At 47.2% G+C, this 27,928-nt stretch overlaps 1 protein-coding gene across 2 annotated transcripts in view; it reads right to left on the bottom strand.

Annotated features, from left to right (window-relative positions):
* Positions 1-27,928, bottom strand: part of LOC147672005 (nmrA-like family domain-containing protein 1) — a 66,347-nt gene that overhangs the window by 15,993 nt on the left and 22,426 nt on the right. For both annotated transcript variants that reach the window (XM_086948063.1, XM_086948064.1), the window contains exons 2-4: positions 23,456-23,694; positions 22,959-23,208; positions 22,376-22,566 (exon numbers count right to left, since the gene is read on the bottom strand). In XM_086948063.1, the coding sequence (XP_086804189.1) occupies positions 22,376-22,566; positions 22,959-23,208; positions 23,456-23,694 (680 nt within the window). The remainder of the gene's footprint in view (positions 1-22,375; positions 22,567-22,958; positions 23,209-23,455; positions 23,695-27,928) is intronic.

Below are 27,928 nucleotides of genomic sequence, written 5' to 3'. Positions count from 1 at the left end.
ACGGTGGAGAGGGCCATACTCAATAACCTCGACCCACTAACACTACAAACCACAAACAATCACAAAACATGAGCCTCATTCAAAAACACCAGACTTGCCCTGATTAAGGTATCAAAAACAAAAATACAGCATTAAATGGAAATCGCTGTGGGGAAACTCACAAATAAAATAGAGGAAAACCCCTAACCATAGACGCATGGAAATGCCTAGGGATCTCATTCCCAGCCCATCTGGAAGAAGAGGGAGCACCCCTAACCTTCAGCATGTTACAAATTCAACTACCAGACATAGAACTCTACAACTTTCTTAAAATGAGACCTGCCCTAACCAAATCTAGCATAGCCGAACACGTTCCCTCAATTTTCCAGTATATGGAGAACCTAAACAAAATTGGCCATCAAGTCTACCACATCTACAAACTACTCCGCCCCAACACATCCACGCTTAACAAAACAAACAGCCACTGGGAGGCAGAACTAGACTCCGCCCTGACCGATAAAGAAAGACACCCCCTCTGGTCGGCTCCCTCGAAAAACATGGCCTCTCCTGTGCTTGCCCAGACACAATTCTGGCTGCTACACAAAGTCTACTGGACCCCGGCTCGCCTAGCGGCTATGGGTTTGAGGGAACACGACCGATGCTGGAACTGCGACAGAACAGGGGGACCTGGCTCACCTCATTTTCCACTGCACAAAGGTCAAAACATTTGGGAGCAAAATGTTCTCCTTCATAAACAAAGCCCTAGGGTGCACCCTTAAAGCAGAGTTCTCCTCACTCACCACCGCATACATAATATCTGACCTAGACTCGCAACATGACAGAAGCTTCCTTTACCTCTTACTAACTGCAGTAGGTAAAATAGTCCTTACCAATTGGAAGGACACATCCAAAGCCACATTCAAGGGATGGCTCAATTGGGTAACATTCGAGAGGAGCAGACTTCACAGCCCTACGCAAAACCATGGAGAAACGCTAAAAGGGGACTGTGGGCTTCCCTGGACAGGTTCCTAGACCCGTATGAACCACGGTGAAGGCACAGAATACCAGGGGCAGGACCCAACTCCTGCCCTCTACTCAGAGCAGGACCCCCCCTTCCCCCTTAGAATCTTCCCCCCCCCCCTTTTTTTAACTTTTATTTGTAAAATTTTAGCAACGATACATCAAAAAGGTGGATTTCTAGGTACACATTACATCTTATAGTCAACAGTGCAGCTACTTAGCCAGAGAGAACAATCATACACAAATATATGCCATCATCATAGGGCAACAATAAGATGGTCTCGCGCCAGAGCTGCCCCACGTTCGTTATCGCAAAATGTGCGGTACCATCATATATGCATTGATAACAGTCCCTCCATTACAATACCAATTAGGGCAGCATATTGAATCATGAGCAGTAGAACTTAAGTAACGAGAAGGCAATCCAACCAGAACCTGACAGTACAACAATGCAGCCTTGCACTCCAGGTATTATCAAATATTTGGCACACAATCCAGCATCCTAATTCCAACCTCTCGTGGCCTAGCCCTTGCATGCGTGTCAAGTGAAATATCATAGAGGGCCCTCAAGCTTGTGCTAAATGAGGTGTTTCTGCGTCAGTGGAGTCATTCCCTTTTAGTAGGTAACACTGCAATGGAGCCCAAATATCAGTTGGCCGTGAGGAGACCGGTAATAACTCAGAATATGTATTTATCTGTTCCTGGCAATATGCAAGATCGCGTAGCCAATCCTTAAATTTCGGGGCCCTGCCCCATCTGCACGCAACTCTTCGTTTAGCCACAAGGAAGGCTAAAGCGGTAAATTTGCGGTGCACCACCTGTATTTGTTCTACATACCCTAGGAGAGCCAGGATTGGGGAGGGCTCCATCCCAGTATTAATCATTTTGGACAATGCTGCAAACACCTGACGCCAGTAGATTTGCACTTCATCACATTCCCACGCCAGGTGTAGAAAGTCAGCCCCTGGGGGATGACACCTGTCACAGTTGTCAGTGGGGCGTAGCTGAAATCTGTGCATTCGTACTGGAGTGTAGTATAATCTGTGTAAGAATTTGTAGTGTATAATTCTAAATCTGCTGCTTGATGAAACGCGTTCAGTCTGCTGTAGGCAAAACTCCCCATTGTTTGTCTGTAAGTGGTGCCCCCAGCTCTTGGTCCCATTTTGCTTTGGCCGCTAGCGGTGGAGCGTCTACCAATGTGTGGACTGTTCTATAGATTGTGGAGACCAGTTTTTTGGGTGTGTCATCTTGAAGGATGCGTTGCAATGGTGCAAGAACCCGAGGTTCCTGGGGAAATCAGGTGTAAGCGCTTTCAATCCTTGACGCAGTCTAATGTACAGTCAAGTGGGGATGGCTGTATGCCTTCATATAAATGGTCCATCGATCGGAACACTGCAGCATGATACAGGTCACCCCATGTTGTGACATGTATGCCCTTAAGCAATTTGTGAAAGACTGCCGCCTGTAGTAAGGGCATATCCGGATGATAAACGAAGGGCATTAGTGGCGAATAGAGCATGTCAGACTAATATAGCTGACAGCCGGGCCCACGCATTTACCGTGCTCATTACTGTTGTAGGTTTCTTCTCTACCCTGGGATGGGGCATATAGTGCCCCTTCTATTGGGATTGGATGCGCCAGCCAGTGTTCCGCCGCCACTTGAGGCATATACCTAGGCTGTCTCACCCAGAAGTAGGCATAGTGAGCTTGAGCGGCATAGTAATACAGCTCAAAATCAGGGACACCAAATCCGCCTTGATTGTATGGTCTATTGAGTGTCCCATTTGAGTCGAGGCGATTTCCCACCCCAAACCAAGCGACTGAGCTCCGGTCGGAGTTGCTGGAAAAAATACCTGCCCGGGTAGAATGGAATGTTCAGAAACAGATAAACTGTGGCAATATTACCATTTTTATCAAAGACGTTCTGCCCACCATGGACAGGGGGGAGGGTGATCCATCTTGTGATATAATCTACAATACGGGTCATAGTCGCACCATAGTTTGCTCGTAATAGTTCATCTCTACCTTTTTCTATGTGGATCCCCAAGTATCTGAAATCTCCATCACACCAAGCAATGGGATAATCTAACACAAATTTATCTGTGGACGCCATGAGGGAAGATACAGGATTTGCCCCAGTTTATCTGAACTCCGGAAAGCCTACCAAAGCGGATAAACTCCCTGAGAATGGGGTTTAAGTTATGGCTGTGATCCCGCACATATAGGGTGATCTCATCTGCATACATTGATATCAATATCTGTCTCTGGAAACATCCTAACGCTTTTTCCTTGTGCTGCTGCCGCTATTTCGGCGCCGAGGTTCTGTAGCAATAGCATACAGTGACTACAGAGGGCATCCCTGCCTTGTGCCTCTAGTGATGGAAAATTCTGAGTACAGTCTACCATAAATAGCCACTTTGGCAACAGGAGATTCATATAAAAGTCTAATCCAAGATATAAAGATTGCCGGGAAGCCCATACGTTCCACCAACTGAAACACAGTCCCACTCCAGTGAATTAAAGGCCTTGGTGGCATCAAGGAACATGGCAGCCATTGGCTGGTCCTCATGGACCATATTCAAGACCGAGAAGAAGGTACGTAGGTTATGTGATGTCGCTCTACCAGGGACGAAGCCAGATTGATCGGGCAGAATTAGTGTAGGGAGCAGGAGGTTGATATGAGTGGCAATTAATTTCGCAAGTATTTTCACATCGCAATTGAGCAATTATAGGGGCCTGTACGAGTCACAACTATTCGCCGGTTTCCCTGGTTTCAAGAGCGAGGTGATAAGCGTAGCGCGCATGGAAGGGGAAGATGGCCAACCTCCAGTCCATCTTCATAGACCTCTTGCGCAACACCGGAGCCATAAAGTCAACGTATGTTTTATAAAATTCTATTGGGATCCATCCAATCCTGTACCCTTACCAGACTGCATACTCATGCTAGCATCACGCACTTAAGTCTAGTTTGAAAGGGGCGCTTAGGAATGCTCTCTGCATCACTCAACCAACCTGGGGATACGTCGTTCAGGTATTCCTGTAGTTGGAGACTGCCAGTCCTAGTGGACGTGTAAAGTGTAGTATAGTGTCACAAAAGCGTTAAAAATTTGCGTAATGTCTCTATACACCACTCCATCGGTCCCTCAAGTTCCAAGACAACGTTCGGCCGCCGTGTTAATTTAATCGTCGCAGCAAGGGCCTTACCTGGTCTTTTGCCTTCGCCATATCGGCGAGCTATCCAGTGTTTACTCCTAAATTTGGATTCTCTAGCGGCTTCATCTGTATATTCAGTCAATTTTTCCCGTATGTTTGAGAGGGTCACATCATCCGAGCAGGCAGCCAGGGATGTTTCAAGAATTTTGAGCTCCGTGTCTAGTTTAGTCAATCTCGACATTATACTCTTTAGTATTCCTGACCCCTTAGCTATACAAATCCCTCTTAAGGTTACCTTAAAGGCGACCCAGATAGTCTCTACCTCCTTTATTGAGTCCTTATTGCGCTTAAAAAAAATCTAAGGCTTGTTCACGTAATGCTTCTTGAAACGCATTGTCTAGTAGCATCGTAGGTTGTAAGCGCCAGGCAGTTTTTGGAGGGCCTAAGTCTGTAGTCCTCAATGTAATTTTTACAGGCAAATGGTCAGAATAGGTTCGAGGGAGGTGTTGCGCTTTTACGAGCGCGGTGTAAAACTGGGGAGAGAAGTATGTAATCTAGCCTCGCCGATGATCGTGCCTGTGCCGTGAAGTGTGTACTCTCTTGTGTGTCAGTATGAGGAGGTCTCCAGGTATCCATCAAGTTGTGATCCTTGAGTGTCGAGTAGGGTTGTCCTTGCCTTAGTGTAATGGTGGGGGGCCGGGTGCGACCTATCCACAGACTGGTTTAGCGGAGTGTTGAATTCTCCTCCCCAAAGGAGATGTTGTGGGCCTGTACCCACGATGGTCACCCACAGCTCTGTGAAGAACTGAGGGTCATCTGTGTTGGGGCCGTAGCAGCACACCAGAGTGACCGCCAATTGTCCCAGTCTCCCCCATATACAATACCGTCCCTGAGCATCTAACTTGGTGCCCCCCATGGTGAAATGCGTGCCCCTCTTCACAGGTATCGCTGTGCCTCTCGCGTATGTGGAATAGGAAGAAAAGGCAATATGAATTGCCCATCGGCTGGCAAAAGTGTGAGCAGTTTGGGCTTTGAAATGAGTTTCCTGGAGGAAAGCTATGTGTATTGAGTGGCGGTCTAGGTACGATAGTATTTGCCGCCTCTTCCTCGGGTCACCTAGTCCTCGCACATTCCATGTAAGAACATTTAAATCAGTTTCCGCCATAAGCAGTCTGGGTTCCTGGGATCATATGTGTGCCTGTTGAGACAGCCAGTGCAGCAATCTAAATGTATTACCCCCATGTGACCATTTCCTCCAGATGAGAACGGTATCCATGCAGTCTCGGAATCTGTGGTGCACCTGTTGCAGTAGTGTGTGCTGAAGCATTAATGTACCAAATGCATTGCGTGTGCAGCCCCCCCTCCTCCCACCGCCCCACAATCGTATCAAAGTGCGGCACCTTTTCGATATTCAATCCGCTCAAACACGTAACAAACATTTCAAGTCCCCAAATCCCACCCTCCTCCCACTGAAGCATCCCCAACTTGCCTGTAGACCATACCCTTCCCCCTCACTTATCCACAGACAACAAAGCAATCATACCCTAAGTAGGAAAACTCAATATTGGGGAATACCCACAGGGGGTCCTACCAGAGGGCCCCAACACCGCCGTCCTCTCCTCGAGCCTCTGGACCTACACGACCTCCAGGCTCCGCATAGAATAGGGCCCTGGAATGCTTCACCACTGGACTGTAAGTGGAGATTTCTTGACGTGCATCTTAAGAAGCAACCCCAGACCCTGTGCGCTAAGAGTCTAGGCAGGTGGTTTGGTCGGTTAGTCCAGTCTTCCAGCGCAGTCCAAGTGAACAATGTTCAGTTCTCGTCTTCAGCTGGAATGTCTACTCTCCCATTCTCATTTTGGTCATTACCTCCGCGGCGTGGTCTACTAAGGAAACGTAAATATTCCTCTACTTGGTGCGGGTCAGTGAAGAAGCGCGGTTTACCCTGATGTGTCAAGCGTTGGCGTGCCGGGTACAGAAAGGCGTAGTCAATGAGCTCTGCACGAAGCTTCTTTTTAACTTCAATGAACTTGCGGCGCTCTTCTTGTACTATCGGGGTATATGGAAAACTGCACTCCTTTATAGGTAAGCTGTTGCTTGGTGCGTGCCGCCCGGAGGGCCACATACCGATCGCGATAATTAAGCAGGTGTGCGATAATGGGCCTCTGTGGTGTTCCAGGCTTCGGTCGCGGCCCGAGGGAGCGGTGCGCTCGTTCCACAATAAATTGCGTAGAGAAGGCCTCTTCCCCAATGGAGTCTGAGCATGTTTTCGACATAGTCCTCCATATGCCCTGTGTCTGGATTCCGGAATGCCCGTTACGCGGATGTTGTTGGGTCTGCTACGAGCTTCCAAATCTTAGTCTTTCGCAGCAATTACACAGAGAAGTTTATCCATTCTCGCTAGTTGTGTGGCATGGGAAGCAGAGGCATCATTGTTATCCGAGATACGTCGTTCCGTCTCATCTAGCCGCTCTTCCGTGTTGATCAACCTTGTGAACCATGGCGTCCATTCTGGAAGACATGCGGTCCACCTTGTCAACTATCGTAGCGAAGCCATGCCGCATTTCTTGGAGAAGTTGCCGCATATCAAGATCCGTTGAAGTCTGTCGTACTTGGTCTAGCAGAGTCTTCTGGAGCACGGCTAGCAGCGTTAGTCTTAGGGCCTCTTTTTGCCGTGTGGTCAAAGGAGAGTTTAGGCTGGCGGGTGTACGGTTTGCCCATAGTGTCCAGGGGCATAGGTCGAATACTGTATCACGGGGCAGTGCTGGGCTTTGCACGTGGACCGCGTGGTCTTCTAGGTCTAGGATGGCGTTAGGGAGTATCTCAAGTTTGTACCGTTGAGGCACGGCTGGAGTGGGGGGGGGAACCCTTTTGTAATCAGTTATCCAGATGTGGCATTGTGCAGTCACTTACTTCTATAAGTTCGCCTGTATTAGTGGGAGTTCACCCTCAGCTATGTCAACCATACACTCAAATGCCGTAATCCGTGAGGTTAATATGCGTGGCTCCCCAGTGTCCGTTTTAGTGTCTCGCTATAGCCCCACAAACCCACCATGGTGCGGTCAGGCAATTGGTTGGAGCGTGGTTTGTGGTGAGTTTCACGCCGTTGGGTGCCAATAAGCGCTACTTACAGCAAGGCTTGCCAGGCATAGTCATTGTTCCCATATCCAGATGTGTGCACCAGTTGAGGCCAGGGTGCAGCAAGGGCTGGCCACAGGTGTTCGACAAGTCGTAACGGGTGTGAAGGTCGGGCGGTCCCACTCCGCATCTATAGTGCCTCAGGCCCTGTGTCACGCAGTCCAGAGGGCTCCCAGTCAAGCCTGGCCATATCCAGTAACACAGCTAGTTGTTGGTTTTAATACCGTGTGTCTAGCTATTAACGTCCAGTCTCACACCCATCTCCGGTAGCACTCAGATAGAGAACCAGCAAAGTCCAATATGACCGCCCTGCAGATTAGGATTACTAACCTAGATGGTGAGGCGTCGCTGAGTGAAGCAGGCGATCCTTGGTGCACCAAGCGTGACAGTCGCGGTGATATAGCAGTTTCCCAACCTAGGGGTATACACCGCTGCTCTTCGGTGCAGTCTGGGTCAAGGAGCGGCGCGTTCCCCTTCCAGCACACGCCAGGCGCTCATCCTCCTGGCCGCAGGTGTTATGCTTCTGGGCAATAGAGATTTCCAGCCCAGACCTTCCGCTGGAAGAAGGCACCTTCGTCCGTGGCTGCCCAGCCTTTCCCCGCAAGTTCAATATATTTAGGCAGTGTAGCCTGTCCGCGACCTCACGGGACAGCCGCGTCTGTGCATCAGAGTGAGTCTTGCCCAGCATGGCCCACTCTCCTCATGGCAGGCCTCGGTGTTTCCTGCAGTCAGTCAGCCGCTGCGGGGGGACCGGCAGTGCCAGTGCCGTCCTCAGGAAGGTGTTCACTGGCTCAAATCTCGGGAATGCCTCATTCGATTTTCACCAAACTTTCGCCGAGGGTGGGGGTCACCATACGCCACAATTCAGCAATGTTTGGACCAGCAACAGTCCAGGTCTGTTAGGTTAAATGTCAGATCAGGATTCCAGGAAGCAGGAGCCTCGCCAGTCGGCGGCCATTCTGCTTGCGCGCTCTCTAGCGCCCCCCTTTCTCACTTCCATTAGAGTAGTCTGAGAGACAGGTGCCCGATTAAGTCCTTGGTCTTCTGCATTCCAACCAACGCTGCGGACACCCCTAGCGCAAAACGCCACTGGATATATGTTATATGTTTTATGTTTGATAATGGTGTTAACACGCCTTTGCAGCTCCTAAACTGAGATGCCACACTCATATCCAAAATGGCTAAGAATACTTTTTTGGTTAAGGAGCTCCAGGAACCCCTTCAACCCTCTAACCCAATTTAGCTAAATTTACATCAAAAGATTTTCAGCAACTTCTGCAGAAACCAACTCACAAAAGAAACTCACTGATTTATTTCTTGTGAATTACAGTTAATGCGCCTTCTGGAAAAAAGTGATCATGGACACAGGAGTTTGCCAAATCTCTGACCTGCATTACCCTCAGTGTTCTTGGTAGTAATAAACTACAAAATTGCACCATTCTACTGGTGTTGCCACTTAATTGTACCGCAATTCAATATATTTTTTCATTTTTTAGATTTTCAAATTAAAACTAATGCTTGTAAAATAGCAAATACAAGAGATTTAATAAATCGAACTAATAATTTAGAAATGCTTCTTTCCAAGAATGAGAATTTACACTTATATTTAGAATCAATTTCCAGAAAGGAGAAACCATATCTGAAGCTCTTGTTCAAAATATAGAAAATAGAATAAATGTATTATTGAGCAGCCAAGGTGGATTTAAGCACACTTATTAGCTAATCTAACTAGGTCTGATAACAGTCATGAAGACAAATCTCAATAAGTCACTTAAGGTTAATCAGACAATACTGTATTCTAAAAAGCAATTCAAATAAAGTATGTAACTCAAATAGAACTGCAGACTTGTACTTTTAGGGCTTAGTTACATTTAGGATATAATTGTGGTGTCAGGATCAGTTACTAAACTCTATATCCAACTCAAATGACGTATTTATTTTGATAAGATTGGTTTTGCAGTGCAGGTGTCAAAATTCAAGTGCTGTATCCAAGCCGAGTGGCATTTTCCAAACTATGAAAATGTATAATTATCCAAGGTTTTCAAAAAAGGATTTTCCAGTAATAGGCCTGGTTGTCCTGTACTAATACTGCTGTTTTTCAATGGGCTGCTTCTAAACATTTTGGACATGTCCAGTGACAATCGTGAACCGACAGTCAGGGCAAGCCTACGGGAGGAGCTGCCTCAAAGAGAAGACAAGGGCGCACCATGTTACAGAGCACTCAAGACTGAGCCCTGTTTAGCAGGTTTCTGGCTACAGCAATAGTCAAGTCCAGCAAACAGTCACAGACCAAAGCATACAACGAATGTGTAAGACGAGGGAGATTCATGCAAGAGGGTGAGGTTTCATGGGAAAATAGTTCTGTGGAATCTTGCAATAACAGGCCACAGACCTATAGCAGTATCGAAATGGCATCCAAAGCCCACCAGCTTAAGAGGTATCAAAGGTGACGTGGTGACCGTGGGAAAGAAATGGGTAAAATTTTGGAAGATCTGCCCAAAGAATCGAGGTCTGCATCTTTCAATTGCTATAGGCGAGGGCTCCTGGTTAATCTCCTACAGAAGTGGATCATACCTATAAATGATGTGGTCTTCATTCAATTACTCAAAACCTCTTGCCAAAAACTCCTTTGGAAAAGAACTAGATGACTTGAGTGAAGTCTGTCCTTGAACTGCAAATTGAAAGGTATATGCATGCTTACGATTAAGCCCTTCCCCAGAAGCAGGGTATTAGGGAGAGCAGCAGATCATCCGAAACCCCAAAAGCACAGTATTACGGAGAGCAGCAGATCAGAAACCCCAAATGAATTAGGTAAGCTGGTGCTAAAGAAGAGCTAAGAAATGGTCACCTGTCCAAGCTAATATTCCTTGATGACCTGACTAGCGGATCTGAATGACAAAAGAGATAGGGTGGCAGTGTTGGAACCTAAATTGAGAACATAAACCCCCTCCACTTCTAAAAAGGAGGCATATTGTGTTTGAAGCTGCAGAAAAAGGTCAAGTGACTTTACAGGTCTTGTGAGTTTGTAGTGGTCAATACCATAAAGGTTATTAGACGGAACATGATCAGCAGATGTAGACTTTGTACAGATCTTCATCCTTCTTGAGTGGTGTAATGTCACCTAAGTTGTGAATCGCAACTTATTTGGTCAGACACTGAATGAACATACAAAGCCCTATGTTGGGTTCATGTGCTGCTTAAAAGCATTGCCTGAAAAAAATAACTATTGTTCCATCTGAAATATTCATTGTATGCAGGTGATAAATAATTAGTGCTCAAAAGTGTTCAGCAACAAAACATTTTCACAGAATTAATATTGGCCTAAACTGATCTCTCAATGGATACAAGCCAGCTGCCTGCAGAATAGCAGCCAAAAGAGGAGCTATTCTATTCAGAACATTCGATCAATTAACCAAGATTTGAGCGGCTGGGTGTAATCTCATCTTCACCAAGCCTACAACTCCATCCCATCAAGTTACACTTGGATTCATTCTACAGAAGAACCAATCACTACATTGCTAGGACCATCACAAAGAAAAATCTGTCACCTCTTGTAGTACAAAACAATTATCTACTGTATTCAGTGCTTTATAATGCCTTGAACTCCACCAAACATCAACTTTCAGTACGAAAAAACAAAAGCCTGGACATTATAATATTTAAAAAAAATATTACAATCTGCAAACTGCAGGGGGAGGAGTCAAGCCGGAGACCAAGATGGCCGCTTAGGGACTCTGCTCCGCCGACCTCCGTTTCCTGCCACATCCTGCCATTCATCCTGAGCCCCAACCCCACACCCATACAGGGGAACTGAAGACGCTCGCGGTTTTTTTGGGCCGCCCCCGAGATCTGGCGGCAAAGAAACGCCGTCTGGAAGATTGGGGCCTGGTAAGTTCGAGAAGCCGGGCCTCAGGTGGCAGCGCGTCCGCCTGGTAGTGCATCAACATCGGCCGCTGCAGGCCTGGTGGGGCCGGCCCGATCTGGAGGAAAGCTGCTATTGGCCCGGGGCATTCAGCGGGCCCCACAGCATGAATGCAGCGGCTGGACTGTAAAGGAGGGGCATTGTCACAGGATGACCTGCTCAGCCTGCCTGCGGTGGTGGAGTCACCCAGTGGAGTTACACAGGTACCAGAGGTGGTTTGGAAGCCCATTTAGAAGGGAATATTGGCGTGGCTGACCAGGGGTGGGTGGTGGGGGGGGTTTGGGGACCCTTTAAAAGTCTTGTCGGTGGCCAGGTGCTGAAATTGGTCGCAGGGGGTGCCCTCAAAGTCCACCCTGTAGGGGAGATGCCTGAGACGGTAGATGCGGCCAGGAAGAGCTGTGAGGTGTTGCTGGGCATATCTCCCAGAGTGGTAAGGAGCCACCCAGGAAAGTTTTGGGGACGATGGCTGAAACTTTGGAGAGATCCCGGAGGAAGTGCTGGCCATAACATCTGCTTCGTGAAGAGGAGGACCCTGCCAGGGGGTTAAATCCACCGCGTTGTAGTCAGTAAGATATCTTGACCGGAGGGAAGATTTTAACTGCAGCGAGGAACACCTGGGTCGTGAAATACCCCCCAGGAGTTCAGCAGTGTGCAAGGAGCGACTGTCTGGGCGACAGGATGCGGTCTGGTAGAACCAAGTGGGGCGAGATTGGAGACAGCCCGTCGTCTAATATCGGAGCTGGGACCTCGTTGGCAGGTGTGGAGAAGCAACATTTGGGATCAGAAGGAGAGATGGCGACAAAAGCCGACCAGGATAAATCCCTATCCCAGTCCTCTAAGGGGGCCAGAAACATTCAATCTAACAAATTGGATTGCTACACTCTGCCTAAGGGGTCTCCGGTGGAATCGAAAGGCCTCCGTTGGGGGGAGAGGAGATGCCACTCCTGCCAGGGATGAACCAACGCTGACAGATCTCATGGCGGTCATATCACCGGAGTTCAGACATCCTTGGGGCCAGAAGATGGAGGCCCTAGACCATAAACTTGATACAGTCACAATTGAGATGGGGCTGATGAGTGGATCTCCCAAAAGGCAAGTGAGAAGGTCAAAACGCTGGAATTCAAGACAGCCAGCCTAATAGACGATGTGAACCTGTTGCAGCAAGAGGTGCGTGATCTTAAGGCCTCAAGAGTTCTTACCGATCTCAAACTGGATGATTATGAAGGAAGGGCACGGCGCAACAACATTCGTATACTGGGGGTGCCAGAGTAGTCAGAAGGCCAAACACCTCAAACCTTAAGGTCTCAGTAATTACTTCACAATTGAACGTGCCCACAGTCCTGGGAGGTAGGCCTAGACCAGGGGCGCCCCCCGTCCTATAATTACAAGGGTTCTGAACTTTCGGGACAGATGTGATCCTCCAGGCAGCTCGAGCTGGGGTTCCACTGAGATTTGAAAATGAGACTCCTTCCCAGATTTTACCCAAACGGTACAAAAGCAACGTCAAGGCTTTTTGTCAGTGAAAAGGAAATTGAGAGACAAGGGTATAAAATATGCTATCATGTTTCCAGACCGCCTCCAGGTGGAACTTAACGGGAAAGCCTGTTTTTTTCACAATCCTGAGGTGGTAGCGGATTGGTTAGACAGTACCCACATGCCTGAGTCAAGACCGAGAAGAGGCGGATGGACAATGATTTAGTACATAATGGGGACTGAATGGGCTTCAATTGTAGTAAGTTGTTGTGAGGGTTGGGGCGGGTATGTAACTGATCCAGACTTGCTGAGTTCTGAAAGATATCTTGGTGGGTTGATCAACACAGGGGTAGCGATGGTGGGTCAGGGGAGGGGGTGGGGTGGCAGGTCTGTCCGAGGGCCCTCCTCAGTTTGCTACTTTTATTTAATTGTAGAGTAGATTGGGGGTGCCAGGCACACTGCTAGTTGGGGATGAGCGTTAGCTATATGCATGGGTGTAGGGTGGGGGGGGGGGGGGGTTTAGAGTTGTGGGGTGCTTGGTGTTTCTCTTTTTCTTATGTGTACGAATTTCTTTCGCATCAGGTGACAGTTTTGCTATTCAATGCTAGCGGTGTGGGGTAAATGTTTCGTACTAATCAGGGATCGGGGATAAGAGTTGAGCTGGAATGTCAATGGTCTGGGTGACAAGCTCAAGAGAGGGATGGTGAATCAGCTAATTAGAAGACACTCCCCGGAAGTTGCACTATTACAGGAGACACATCTTGTTGGGAATTGGTGCATGGCCCTCCATAGTGGGGGGATATAAACTAGTAGCACATTCTAGGTTTACATCCGGGTCTAGGGAAGTTGGCATCCTCATTAAAAATTCCTTCCCAGTTCGATCTAATGGCTACATGGTCGGACCAGAGAGGCAGATATGTGGGAGTCTTGGGGCAGGTGGGACGGTTACCTTCCTATCCATATATTTACCACTGGGCCTTCAATCCAATACTTTTAAAGTTTTGAGTGCGGTCTTTCCAACCCTGCCCATGGGTCTCCTGGTGCTAGGGGGAGATTTCAACGCTGTGCTTGGTGAAGGAGTGGATAGGTTCCCAGAGCGTTTTCATACGCAATCACAGAAGTGGCTACCTGACTTTCTTGAATCACTGGGGTTAGTAGATCGCTGGAGAGTGCGTAACCCGACCCAGAGACACTTCACTCATAGCCGCCGCACATAATAGCAAGTCTAGATTAGACTACAAACTGGTGCTGGGGCTATGGCAGACACAATTAGAGAAGCAAGATACCTGGGGAGGGGTATTTCAGATCATTACCAGATGTGGTTACAGGTCGAGATCGGGCAATCAGTGGTTGGCAGAGTGGCTCCGATTAATGCAAGGCACTTGAAGGACCCGGCCACAAAGAAGGGGAGATATGCCAAATTTCGGAACACTATTTTCAGGAAAATGTGGGCAGAGTCAACTCAGCACAGTCTCTGTGGGAGGCATATAAGTAGTACTGAGGGGTGAGGTCCTCCTTGATTGCAGGCAAAAAAAGACACCAGGCAGAGGTAACCAGGGTAGAGGCAGAAGTTGTGGAGTTTGAGAAATGGGTGGCTGAGACTGCTGCTCAGGGAGACCTGCATCTGTTGAAATTGAAACAAGATGAATACAAGGGCCTCTCCAGGGAAAAGGCAGTCTCTCATAACAATGACATACAAAGTCAAGTATACGAGCATGGGGATAAGGCTGGTAAGTTAATTGCTTGGTTAGAACGTGGAGAGCAGGCCTCTCATTTGGTGCCCGAGCTAGAAGGGTCGGGATCGGATAGCATCACGGATCCGCAGGCAGTAGCAGACGCCTTCTACGAGTATTATAAAGAAGTATATACCTCGGCGAATGGTTTTACCGAGACAGAGAATGGCGAAATGATCCGAGATATAGCTATGCCGAGCCTCTCCGAAGACACTCGAAAATATTTAGACTCATCCATCATGATGATCAAGGTGCGCAAGCAATTAGAAGCATAAAGTCTGGGAAGGAAACCGGTCCGATTGGAGTGCCTATAGAGCTATATAAATTGAATGCCCATAAAAGCTCCGCATATCCGTGCCATGTTTCTAGAAAGGATAGTCGGGACAACTCCCATACGACCAGCGGGTGGCGAATATTGTAGTTATTCATAAGACAGGCAAAACTAGGACGTCCCCTTCCTCATATCGACCCATCTCACTCCTCAATGCTGAGCCCAAGATATTGGCGAAGTTACTCGCCACTAGGTTGGTCAAGCTCATTACAACCCTGATACACCCCGATCAATCTGGCTTCATGCCGCGTCGTAACAGCCCTGAACCTGAGGAGACTCCACAGGATTTTGGGTGGCTCCCGGAAAATACTGAACCGGCGGTCTTGGTGTCCTTGGATGCCACTATGGCATTTGATAGGATTGAATGGGCTCATCTGTTTGCGGTTTTGACTAAGATGGGCTTTGGCTCGGAATTTATCGGATGGGTTCGATTGTTGTATGTTGCTCCTTTGGCCAGTGTGATCGTAAATAATTGTAAATCAGCTGATTTTGCCCTTGGGAGGGGCACAAGACAGGGATGTCCATTGTCCCCTCTTACTTTCGCACTGGCGTTTGAGCCACTGGCGGCATGGATCCAATGGGAACGGTCGATACGTGGCTTGCGGTGGACACCGGAGTGGGAAGATAAAATCTAGCTCTATGGGGACGATATCCTGTTATCTCACTAACCCCAGGGCATCCCCGAGTAATTTCTTGGATGTCCTGACTACATTTAGTAGGTACTCCGGGTTTGCAATAAACTGGATGAAGTCGGTAATGTTTGTTATATCGGGTGTGCCGCCCGTGGTCATGCCCTATAAAGATCGAACTGTGGGATTTAAGTATCTTGGCATGTATATAACACTAGACCCGTATGCAAGATATGCTAATAACTTGGAACCCCCTTTGGGTCGGCTCAGAAAATATGTGGAACGTTGGAGGGCTCTCCCAGTCATTACTGTCGCATGGATTCCGTTGGAGGGCTCTCCCCGTCATTACTGTCGCAGGGATTCTGCTCCTACACAGAACTGTGCATAGAGACTTGGAACCTCAGTGTAGTAGGGTGTGCCAAAACTCACCTTCGTATCCAAAATCCCCTACCAAATTAGCAATCAGTATCTCAATGGTTCTTACACACCAATGATTAGACAACCCAGAACATGAACTTAGAACACCTCAGGTCACGTGGAACACATGAACACTTTCGTTATACTATCATACCAGTCCAGAACGAGGAGTAAATGAGGACACGTGCAAGTTTGAAATATTTATTTCTAATGCAGTGTTCAAGCGCAGTATCTTTGCTAATACAAGCAAACATAATATAAGCACCAAGGTTATCAGCATAGTTACTAGTCCATAAAATACAAAGGGTGAAAGCATGTTAAAATGCTAAAGGGAAAAGGTCTAAATAGAACCTCAGTCTTAACCTCCCTTGCTAGTATATTATAGAAGGTCTCTTTGGGTTTTAGAAGGGCGGCCCCATCCCTCTGGTCTTAGTAGAAAGGGATCACATCTACACCACTTCTCTGCATGCGAATGTTAATCAAGTGCGTGTGCATGCTCTGCGCAGGACATTATTAAACGCGCCAAAAGCCAGAGCTGGCCACACCTGCCTATGTGTAATGTCTAAGACGTGCGCTGATCAGACCGAACAACCGCTGTGTTGAAATAACCTTGAAGGCCTCAGCACTCACTGTTCAGACATAGCATACTAAGCAAAGCTGATACTATAGGAAAACCTTCTTGTGTGTAGCAAAATATTCCACTAGGCTCAAAGCATTAATAAAAATATTTGCTGTGTGCAAAAGCAGCAGAGCGGTAAAATGGCGTTTAAACTTCTAAAAAGCTCATGCTAACTTAACACAGTGTAAAGGCAAAGCCTATCTATATGACATTACTTGGCAGGGCGGTGTACAAGATTATGGCCCTGCCTCGGTTCCTATACATACTTCAAAACACTATGGATCCAGTGCCTGTTGCTTACTTCAGGGAGATTGAGACACTCCAACGGCAACTTCTTTGTGATGGCAGGGCCCGCATAGCATTTGTCAAGCTGATTCTCCCGTGATATGATGGGGCATCGGTCTCCCAGACTGAAATACTACTGGGCCTCTCACTTTGCAGCGGTGAATCTCATGATTTATGGCCCCCAGGCTATGCTATGGACTGTGGACAGGCACCAGGTGGGGGATATTGTTAAAGCTTTATATGCCAAACCGGGAAAATACACGTTGGCGGGCCAGACGGCGCATGCGGTGCATGTCTGGTACGTGGCTACCGGAGGTTTGGGATGGGGAACAGAGAATGGCCACACCCCTGTTTAGCTCGGAGAGGCTAGGGAGCTTGCGGAAGTCTAGGGGGTTTGATAAGTGGGACCTTACCGGAATTAGTCAGATTAAAGATGTATGGGGAAAGGGCTGTGTACAGACTTTCGAATCTCTCCAAAAACAATACAGCCTACATGAAAATGAACACTTTTGGTATCAGCAGATCAGGCATGCCCTTCTCGCCCGCATACCTAGAGGCACGGAGCTTCCAGAGGCTCCCCCCCCCCTTGAGGACAGAGTGCCTGACTGTCACCTCTCAGAAAAAAAACATTTCCCTAATCTATAGGAAGCTTGTAAATAATATGGAGGACCCACTTGGGAGCATTAGAACAGAGTGGGCAGCGGACCGATTGGAGTTGGATGATGAAGATTGGGTGGAGGCTATCTCCTACCCCATAGTGGTTGTGGTTCAGATGAGGCTTAGGTTGGTACAACTTAAGATCTTACATAGATCATATATCAGTGCCTAGACTGATTCACATGGGGAGAGCGACGAGCGGAGACTGTAGGAGAGGTTGTGGAGAACTGGGCCCTTTCATGCATATCCTATGGCACTGTGATGATACAAAATTATTGGATGAAAATACATGATGTGATTACAGAAGTGTTGGGAGCGGAAATACGGCCGGAAGCCCGGAGATGTATATTGAATGTATTGGAACCCACGGATTTGAATGGATATCAGAAACAGTGGGTGACGTTGGTGTATGGTGGCAAAGCGTAACATTGCTCAATTGTGGGGAGCCAGACGGTCACCCCAACATACCAAGTGGGCCCAGGATCTAGACTGGTGTATGTTTAGGGAGAGGGCTGTTTATGTGACATGGGGTTGACCGAAATGGCGGAAGATCTATGGGGCCTGGAATAGTCACCGTGGCGATTTGTGTACACCCCCGTCGAGACAAATATAAGTTGAAACACAGGAATCCCTGTGATCCCCAAAAATGTTGCATATTGTAAGTTATGATTCTGTATGAATGACAATTCTAACCTTGCAATGATGTTATATGTTGCTCACCTGATGCTATTGTTTGTTCTTTTCTTAATAAAAAGAATTAAAAAAAAATCTGCAAACTGCAAGACATTAAAAAAAGTCACTGTAGGGCTGAGATTAACTCTGAAGCAGAACTAATGTGGGCTCTGGAACAGAAGAAAACGGTTGCCTAAGTGCACTGCCAGTTCAGATAGGCTATGCTCTTAAGGTATTACCGCAGTTTCTCTTTCAGCTGTGCATTATTATTATGCATCACTTGAACAGACCCCTGGAAACCCCAACTTTTCACTACAGGAGATGCAAAGATGTGCTACTGCAATCCAATTCAGATCAGACGGCACGGCAGGTGAAATTCAGGAGATTGCTTGTAGCAGCGTTTGTAGCTTTGTTGGTATGACGGAGAGAGGTCAAACGGATCTTTGTTTAAACGACCACCTTCAATACAGGTTTAATTATTTATATTATTTCAAATGTAGGATTTAACTCCTTACTAGAAGGTAATCGCAGCCAGCATTTACACAATTGACGATTCATACATGTTTTATACAGCGCCTAATACCGCACTTCTGCAGTTTACGGCACTTTAAATGACGGTTGCTACTAATACTAACTTTAATGCTACTGAGTTTAGCGACCCCGGAATCAGTCTTGCCGGACCTCAAACTGATGGCTTACAGATCACTGCACTTCCATCCTGCCACCTTGGAAACCGATGTGAGCAAGGCCAGCGGATGTATGCACTAAAGGGGGTCAATACAAATATGCTTCAAACAGCTATTTGGAATTAATAAAGTCTGAACGACTACGTATTCTCGGGGTCATTATTGATAAGGATCTATCTATGAAAGATCAGGCTAACAAAGTTGCAGCCACCTGTTTTACCATCCTAAGGTGGTTGAGAAAAACCTTTTGGATTTGCCTTCTAACACCCAGACATCTGTAATGACGGCCTTGGTGACCTCCAGACTAGACTACGGGAACGTGCTCTACCTGGGGTCTACCAGGGCGGTCATGCGCCGTCTCCAATTGGTTCAAAATGCTGCTGCACGGCTTCTCTGTGGTTGTCAAAAACGTAATCATATCACTGACCGTCTCAAGGAGTTGGTGACCTCCAGACTAGACTACGGGAACGTGCTCTACCTGGGGTCTACCAGTGCGGTCATGCGCCGTCTCCAATTGGTTCAAAATGCTGCTGCACGGCTTCTCTGTGGTTGTCAAAAACGTAATCATATCACTGACCGTCTCAAGGAGTTGGTGACCTCCAGACTAGACTACGGGAACGTGCTCTACCTGGGGTCTACCAGGGCGGTCATGCGCCGTCTCCAATTGGTTCAAAATGCTGCTGCACGGCTTCTCTGTGGTTGTCGAAAACGTAATCATATCACTGACCGTCTCAAGGAGCTTCACTGGCTCAATCTGGACAACCGGGTAAAATTCAAGGCACTGTGCTTCATGCACAAGATCAAGATTTGAGTCATCCCCTCCGATCTTCAGTCCCCCGTTAAACCTTATGTTCCTGCTCGTTCACTTTGTTCTTCTTCCCAACACCTTTTTTGTATTCCTAAGTTCAGACTCTCGAGAATGGGCGGTCGCTCTTTCGCTACCTTAGGACCCAAACTCTGGAATTCTCTTCCCTTGGACTTGCTGATGGAGAACTGTCATTCTCTTCCGTAGAGCCGTAAAGACCTGGCTTTTTGTCCAATAATTTTCCCCTTGGATTGCTGCAATTGTCTTTCAGCGCCGGGAAACCCTTACGGGTAGCTGTTGCGCTATATAAATTTAATAAATAAAATAAAGTACGAGGAATGGAGCATGCGACATGTACTAACAGAAGACCCATCTCGCTACACTGGCAAGGACATTTAGTGCATGCCCACTTACTTTACTTCAGAGAGACTATTCCCAGGTTTACAGATCTAATCCTCTGGAGCGCCTCATGGGCTGCAGTAACATTCCAGGACTCCACATTTCAACAGGGAGACAGTTTCAAGAATAGTACAGTGGCTTCTCTGCCTTGCCAGCCATTGAGACCAGTTTTGTGCCACATACATTCATTCTTATAACTGAGGTTGATAGGTTGCACGTGAGGCTCGGTAATCGGCTCTACAATAAACTGATTCTACATGTTGTCTTGCCGCTAGCTCTTGGTTACAAGGGTGATTCTAACCCGCAGGTGACCTCAGGGAGGGATAATGAAGAATCGCGGGCGCCGTGGCATTTGAAACATGGCACTGGAGAAGGCAAAGGGCAGCGATCCCTGAATAACAGAGGGCAGATGCTAGACACGGAGTGAGCTGCCGCGGCCAGGGCTTAGTTTGGCTGAGGTCGTGGAGGTTACGATTAGGATGATTGGATGCAGCGCCAAGAGTTTGTAATAGATCGGAACGCGGGTCTGGGAAAGGGGGTCCCCTTTTAAGGGGTCTCTGTTTTGGAATTGCAGTGCAGCATTCCTCGATGGACGAGTTTAGGGATCGGATGATTATACGATCGCCTTTTATATGGGCCTTACACACACTCCCTGGCACAAGTAGCTTGTTTACCTTCCGGTCGCCATGAATTTCCAGGTGATTGTCACGGAGCCATTAAGAGAGACAATGAAAACGAAGAGCGCAAACACAATCCAACACTGCAGGCGGCAGGCAAACACGGCACTGAGGCCGGTCACTGATCCAGGCCTACACAGAGTGTATAATATAGCAATTACGCATACATGTCAACATTTGAAACAAGCATTGGCTGCGCGCGAGGTCAGGAGAAGCGGGAGTTGTGTGTGCGCTCAGCCAATGCTTACAAAAACAAGTCGGCCTGGAGCGCGCCTTGGAAGAGATGAGGGAGGACAGGAGCGTGGTGGCGGCTCGCGCATTCACAGACCGGTGGCGGCTCGCGCATTCACAGACCGGTGGCGGCTCGCGCATTCACAGACCGGTGGCGGCTCGCGCATTCACAGACCGGTGTGTACCCCTTGGGGAGCCGCATAATACAGCATTAACCACAGATGGTAATAAGGCTTGAGTGCACTGCTGAACTTCCAAGGAAAATTAAAAGAACCCTCTACATAAAGAGTGAGTTAGACTTTGAAGTGCTGCGCATTTTACAGGTGGATTAGACAATCATAAATCTACCTTGTGTGAAGAAAAACAACACCCTTGGGAATCGCTCATCAAAACATGCAAACAATTAAAAGTAAAACTATAAAAGGTTGTAACAAAAACTAGGCTGTAGCCTCTTGCCCAATAGTATACTCAACGGTTAAGTAGCAACTAACACTTGTACTACAAGCAATTTAATGTAAAAAACAGTGACGTAGTAAACAGGAGTTGCAAATGAGCCACCAAACCTAGTATTCCAAGAATGCAAACCAGAGAGCTCAAAACCAAGAAACAGAATGGTAATCACATATGGTCAAAAATGTGTGCAAATTCAATGACAGATGCAGATCTAGACAGACTCAAAACCTAGTTGAGGTGGGGGAAGCGGGGTAGACCGGGGCAAGCAGCAGCAGATCCAGAAAGCACCACACTTAAACATTGGCAAATCCAACAGGTCTTGCAAACGAGCGCAATTGGCTTTTGGCAAAGTTTTGTAGCCATGCTGTGCAGCAGCGTGGATGCTTTGCAGTGTGGCTAAAAACTATTTTTAAAAGTGCTATGACACAGACAGTAATAATGAGGTTTTTTAAAGTGCATTAGTGCTGGATGCATCAAAGGACAATGGCAGGGCCAATAATCTCAATGGTGATACCCATGGACTATACCAATGCTTGCTAAGTCTGGCAGAACACCGCTATGATCCTGAGCAAATCGGCTATTCTCCCCATGCATTAAATTTTTTTTAAATAGACGACATCTGGCAAAAAATCCTACCAAAAGAAAGCAATTGCACCCATGTTGATGCATTAATAATAATACTTTTGGAAGCAGATAACATCTTTTGCCACGATAAACATCCAGTTCAAAGGAGAAAAGGGCTTCTCTGAAGTGTGTGTAGCATAGTAAAACATAGCTGCAAATTGTGACTGTTCTTCAAGGATAACAAGAAAGTGGAATACAAATAAAGTAGTGCCTCAATCAAAGCGTGATATGCGGAAGGACAGCAATCAAGCTGAAGCAATCAGTACTTGGTCTATGCTCCAACCGAAAAAAAAAAGGAATGGAAGCCAGCATGTGATGGCCAATCAGAAGCAAGCAAATGAAAGTGACAATGAAGCAAACATATGTTATGCAATGGGTGGGCTGCAAGCCCCTTGCTGTATACATAAATGAAAAAGTACAAACAAGTGTTGCTAGGGAAGTTATGAACAATGGAAAAAGGTGCAAGTCTCACCTTAGCATCCTTGATTTTCTTCCCGGTGAATTTAGTCATGATGGCTGCATACTGTTCAGTAGTCAGTTTCTCCGAGCTGAGTCCGATGTCCCTCCCAATGAACTGTTCTGGGGCCTTCAGGACACCGACTACTACAGGACCAAGATCATCTACAGCTAGCCCATCCATTGGAATGTCTCCCATTGGTACAGCTAAAAAAACAGGATGGGACACAAAATAAACTAAGCCTGACAGCTATGGTAGCAATAAAATCTCTGGAGGTCATGGGTTTATATTAGGCATTTAGCATTTGAAAGTTGATATACCCAAAGTAATCTGGCTCACTGTGAATAAAGCCAATGATGGGCACTGATATGCTTTCATTTTTGATACAATGTTTTGTTTAAAATATATTTTTATTGTTTTTCTTGACAGGATACAAATAAACATAACAATTAAAGCAATTCGAGTGATTCGCTGTTTCATTTGGAATACATAAATTACATAAAAGCATTTTGTATATGGTTTTCCAGAAGCAAGGTCAACACCTACGACACAACCAGCTACACAGCTTGAATTAACATAACCACACTCCTCCTCTTACCAAGCAAGTAGCCATCGCCATCTGGGGCCTTCTGAGGTCGGAAGAAGGTAAGAAAGTTGTCGAAATAACAAGGCAACCGGATGCTGGTCATAGGGAAGTTGATGTCTCTGAAATACTCTTCCACCTCACCCTTGCCGTCAAAGTGTTGTACCTCCAGCTTGCCTTCCGTCAGCTTCTTCACATTTTCCAGACCACTGAACACCACGTGTTTTAAGCCGGTGTCCTTGGACAGGTCAGCCAGAGCCTTACCCTATAAGACAAACACCAAAACCAGGATCTATTTAGCAAATACAGGTGTTGAAACTCAAGATCCTACCATGTAGGATTCATGGTTTGTCACAAAATCTGACATCAATCCAATATTAGATGCTCTCTGCTATGTACAGTGCTTCCATGCCCAGCCCATAACAAGGTGGGGTTGAGGGAGAGGGAGAGGGCTACCCCCGATGGCTGGGCAGCTCCATGCACTCACCCCTGATAAGAGTGGTAGGTCTCACCTGTGCAACCTCCTTCTCTTTACTGCAATGCTCCCAGTAGTTGGTAACAAAGAAGGCTCCATAGGCACCAGTCAGGGCATGCTTTAAAGTCTCGATGTGATCCAGGTCTCCTTTGAATAGCTCAGCACCAAGTTTCTTCAGCTCCTGGGATGCACTCTTATTGGGGTCTCGAGTCACAGCCCTCACAGCAAAGGTGCCATCACTGATTAGAGCTCGGGCTACTGAGCCACCCTGGGCCCCTTGGGAAAAATCCAAAGAGAAGAAGATTTAGAACAGAGGATTCATGTCTCAATTTACAACCACACAGTTGTGTAGGTCTGAGCGCAGGGCCCGGCCGAACCAAACAGCGTTTACTCTTACCCAGAAAATGGTCTTTGGGGGGGGAATAGAGCTATTCTGAAGGGGTGGAGCACTATATACTACCCCATTTTAAACACCAAATCAAACAAGCATTTGCAATGCAATAGGTCTGGCATTAGGCAAGTTTGAGGTATTGTAAATGACATATTTTATTTATGTGTTGGTTTTGAAAATAGATAAATTAATAGCTTTGTCATTTACAATGCCAATAGTGTAAACTTTTGCAAACGTGACACCTATACCATTTCTAATGCAATATGTGTTGTACTTACATGACTTAGATGTATTAATATTACAAATAACAATGGCTTTTATTTTAATAATGAATACTTAAATAAAAGTTATTGTAATTTATAATGGCAATAGTGTACACTTTTGTAAATAACTTTTGGGAAGATTATGTTCAGCGTATTTTATTGTGATGAAAATCCAAGAACAGAAGTGAAATATTAACATCTTTTTGTGACATTTGTAATAAATCTTGAAACATTGAGAGAACATATTTGAACCAGTGTTGTTGAATGATAGAGAGAGTGAGAGAAAAGGTAAGAAGCCAGGCATCCCGGAAGGCGTCTCAACATCCTGTCTGAGTACAAGCAGAACGGGGACACCAACCTTCACTTTCGTAAATCCAAAGCAGTCTACTTTTTGATAAGAACTCAAGGGAGGCAGGAAGAGGTGAAATACCTTCCAGTTTGAAGCACCATAAAAGGGGTGTTAAAATCGGATGTGAAGTATAACCTTATTTGTGAATTTTAAATGCTCAGGCATGGTCAAAAAAAGCATTCTCAAATTGTATTGCATGGGAGAAAAAAAATGGAAAGCGAGCGACAGAAATCATAGCCAAGTGAAAGAGTCCCTGTCTAATCTGTAGTAGATTCTGCTCTTGCATCCGTGTCTAAAAAAAACAAAAAAACAAAAAAACCAAACAAGACCGAAAGAAACCGGAGGAAATTACACAAATGGAAGGGGAAGGAAAGAGACGAGGGAAAGATAACGAGAGAGAATGAAAGATGAGATAAAGGAAAATAAAGAAAGGTGGTGAAGGGCGTCGGGACTAGCGAGGGAGAGAAAACATAGAAAGGGAGACAAAAATGAGAGAAGAGAAAAGGAGGGTAGAAAGAAAACAGCAGCATGTCTTATTAACAAGACTGAGAGACAGCGGAAGATTAATGAGAGGGCTGTGAAGAGGGAGAGAGAGAAAGGGCGAGTGAGAAAAATCAGAGGTAAATTAAGCGCACTCTATTAAGAAGCAGCAGGCCAAGGGAAGATAAGTGGGCATTAATGAGAGGCCACAGACTTGGAGGGAGAGTAAACATAAGCGAGTGTGTGAGGGAGAGTAAATAATAGGAAGGAAGAAGAGAGCGAGAGGGGGAGAGACAGGAGGCAAGAGCATATGGTCATTGCTGTGGGGGGTGGGTGGGGGAGCAGCAGCCTTTGATGTCTGGTGGTGTGAGAGACATGTTGGTGTGCAAGGCTTCCTTTCAAGTCGGGTGGGAGGGCGGGGGAGCAGGGGAGCAAGCGAGTGGGAGGGAATGAGCATAGCGCGCGCCTGGCGAAGCTTCGCGCTTCAGTAGACAACATGCATTGGGAGAAATCCGCTTGTTCAAGAGGGTTGTTTCAACTACAATAGTTCAGAGCTATAATAGCTCGACCTAAAAAAAGGTACCCAACAGCCCTTTTCACTCAGTCCTAGCTTAGGCTGACCAAAATCCTTTTAAGATGGATAGATCCAAACTAGGTTTTTCCTTCACACACCCTTTTGGGAGCTATGTCATCTTAACTTTCATATTGCACAGTTCACAACGTCACCAAGAGATCTTTGAGGACCACTTATTACATTACCATTTGAATTGTCAAGAGAATGCAACAAATTCCAAAATACTGCTAATAAACTTGCTAGCAGTACATTGTTTAACATACTGAATTAACCACAATGAGCACATACAGAACAATCCTGCACTGCCAAGGCTATCAAACCGGTGCAAAAAAATAAAATAATAATAAGGGGCCAGCTTGCAACTTCTGTGATACCAATAAAATGCGATATGAGGTCAACAGTGATGCCTGTTTGAGATCCTGGGCACTGAATCAAGGGTTAAGGTGGTGAGAAATCAGTTACACTAGGGGTACTCATAGTGCGGCCCGGCAAGCCTTCCCTGACGGACCTTGCAGCAGATATACCAGAGTTTTATTTTTTTTTTTAAAGTGTGTCTGCAACCAGAGCGCCACTGCAACTGATGCTCTGTGGGGGCCGGGCGATCCCGCCATAGTCCGAGTGGGGCTGCAGGGGCGCTGAGAGGTGATCAAGGCCTCATTAACAATCCAATGGTCCATTAAAGATCTTTCAAGAGCTCGGGTGCGGCTGTGTGTGGGCCTGCGCCTGGAAGCTGTCACAGTCTGGGCACACACAGCGAGGGTGAGGAGGCAGAGGGAGGGGGGAGAGAAAGGGAGGCAGACAGAGGGAGGGAGAAGGATTTACTCTCTTGTAGGATTCATTGACTCTGAATAATGTGCGTTTTATGTAAAGCGCTCTGTGACCCTACATTAGAATGGGCATCGCAATAATAACAGTTCATTGCGAGAGGGTAGCTATAAAGAAATGAGGGGAAGCACTGAAAGGAAATAGTGAAGACATCCTTCGAGAAGGCAGGAAGGGGGCAACAAAGGCTCTCGCAGTGGGAGGCTCCTAACGCTTAAGCCGACCCTGCCTAATGCTATTTCAGCATTTTCAGTAATGTGGTGCCACTGTCCCACCTGGGACAGAGTAAGGCCCGTGACCAATGTTTGACCTGTGTCCCTGGGGGAATCGCCGGTGTGATGGATGGCTGTCTATGGGGACAGCTCGCCCTTTGAGTTTGGTGTAATTACAATTCATTCCTCTTCACTTCGTGGGGAGAGCTGTTCGCAGTGATGAAGCTCTGAACCTGACTCCCGAAAAATAAGAGCAGTTGTTGAAACATCTGTTGGAGCGAGAGAGTACTGTTGTTGCCCTTGGGTATTTTTGCATTATACTCAACCACCAGTTCGTTAACTAGTGCTTGCCTAATCTGATGCTTAAGGATGTTTTAGCATTTAAAAATTCAGCTTACGGGGGGGAGGAGCGTAGCTCGAAACCATGATGGCCGCCTGATCTCTCGGCTCCGCCGACCCTCTTGCCTTTCTCCCGTTTTCCGCCTCATCCTGTACTTCATCCTGCACACGAGTGGCGGTAGCGGAAACGGGAGGCGAACCCGGACCTGCCGATGTGCTTCTCTGCTCGATCCCGGCTGTGAGAGTGCTGAGACGCCTCTGCCTCCTCCTGACGCTGCGCGGCTGTGCCGGGTCTTTGTTCTCTCGCTGACCGGCCCTGTCCACAACGACGGCCGCCATTCCTGGCAGATCGGAATCGACCGACTACGCGTGGCAAGCGCGTCTTGCCCCTGGATCCTGCTCTATCGCTTTGCGGGCTTTGGGCGCCGCCGCTGCGGAGGCAACATTGTACTCAATCCTTAGCCCGGGGACGGCTTCCTTGCTACTTTGTTTCTTGGTGAGTAGTGCCGATCGCCATTTTTGCAGCTTGCCTTTCTCTCCCGTGACGGCGGCTCCCAGGCTGCTTCTGAAAACGCGGACGTCTGCCCACACTGCATCGGCACTGAGTGACCATGGAGTCTGCCTCCCCTGTCCCCTCGGCTGGGCGGTGCCATGGTGTATATCGGCGAAGGGACCAGCTGACTGTGGAGGGGGATGGCGGCCGTATCCCGGGACAGTACTGCGACCATTTGCCCAGTGGAAATACTGTGTCCTTTCTCCCTGATAAACCTGTACTGCCTGGTGACATCTTGGTAGCCCTATGTACCTTAAGAGCGGCTTTTAGTATTGCTGGCCGCGAATTGGGGGATCGGCTAGATGGGATTCTATCGACGACACCCATGCTTGAATGCCTCTGGGAGCAGGACACTATGCCACACCCGGCTTCTACCCTCTTTCCCTCCTCTCCGGTTGCTACTGACACACTGGGGGTGCGAGACCCTACTGCTGCTGGAGTGCCAGCTGTTACTTCTTCGAGGAGGTTTGAAATCTCTGGAGATGCGATGTGGCTGGGGAACAATGCCCGGGTGCCACGTTTGGCGA

This window comes from Lissotriton vulgaris, unplaced genomic scaffold (assembly GCF_964263255.1).
Source record: "Lissotriton vulgaris unplaced genomic scaffold, aLisVul1.2 SCAFFOLD_764, whole genome shotgun sequence".
In the NCBI taxonomy this organism is placed as follows: Eukaryota; Metazoa; Chordata; class Amphibia; order Caudata; family Salamandridae; genus Lissotriton; species Lissotriton vulgaris.
Note: the sequence above shows the minus strand (reverse complement) of the source record. Positions and strands in the feature narration are given on the sequence as shown.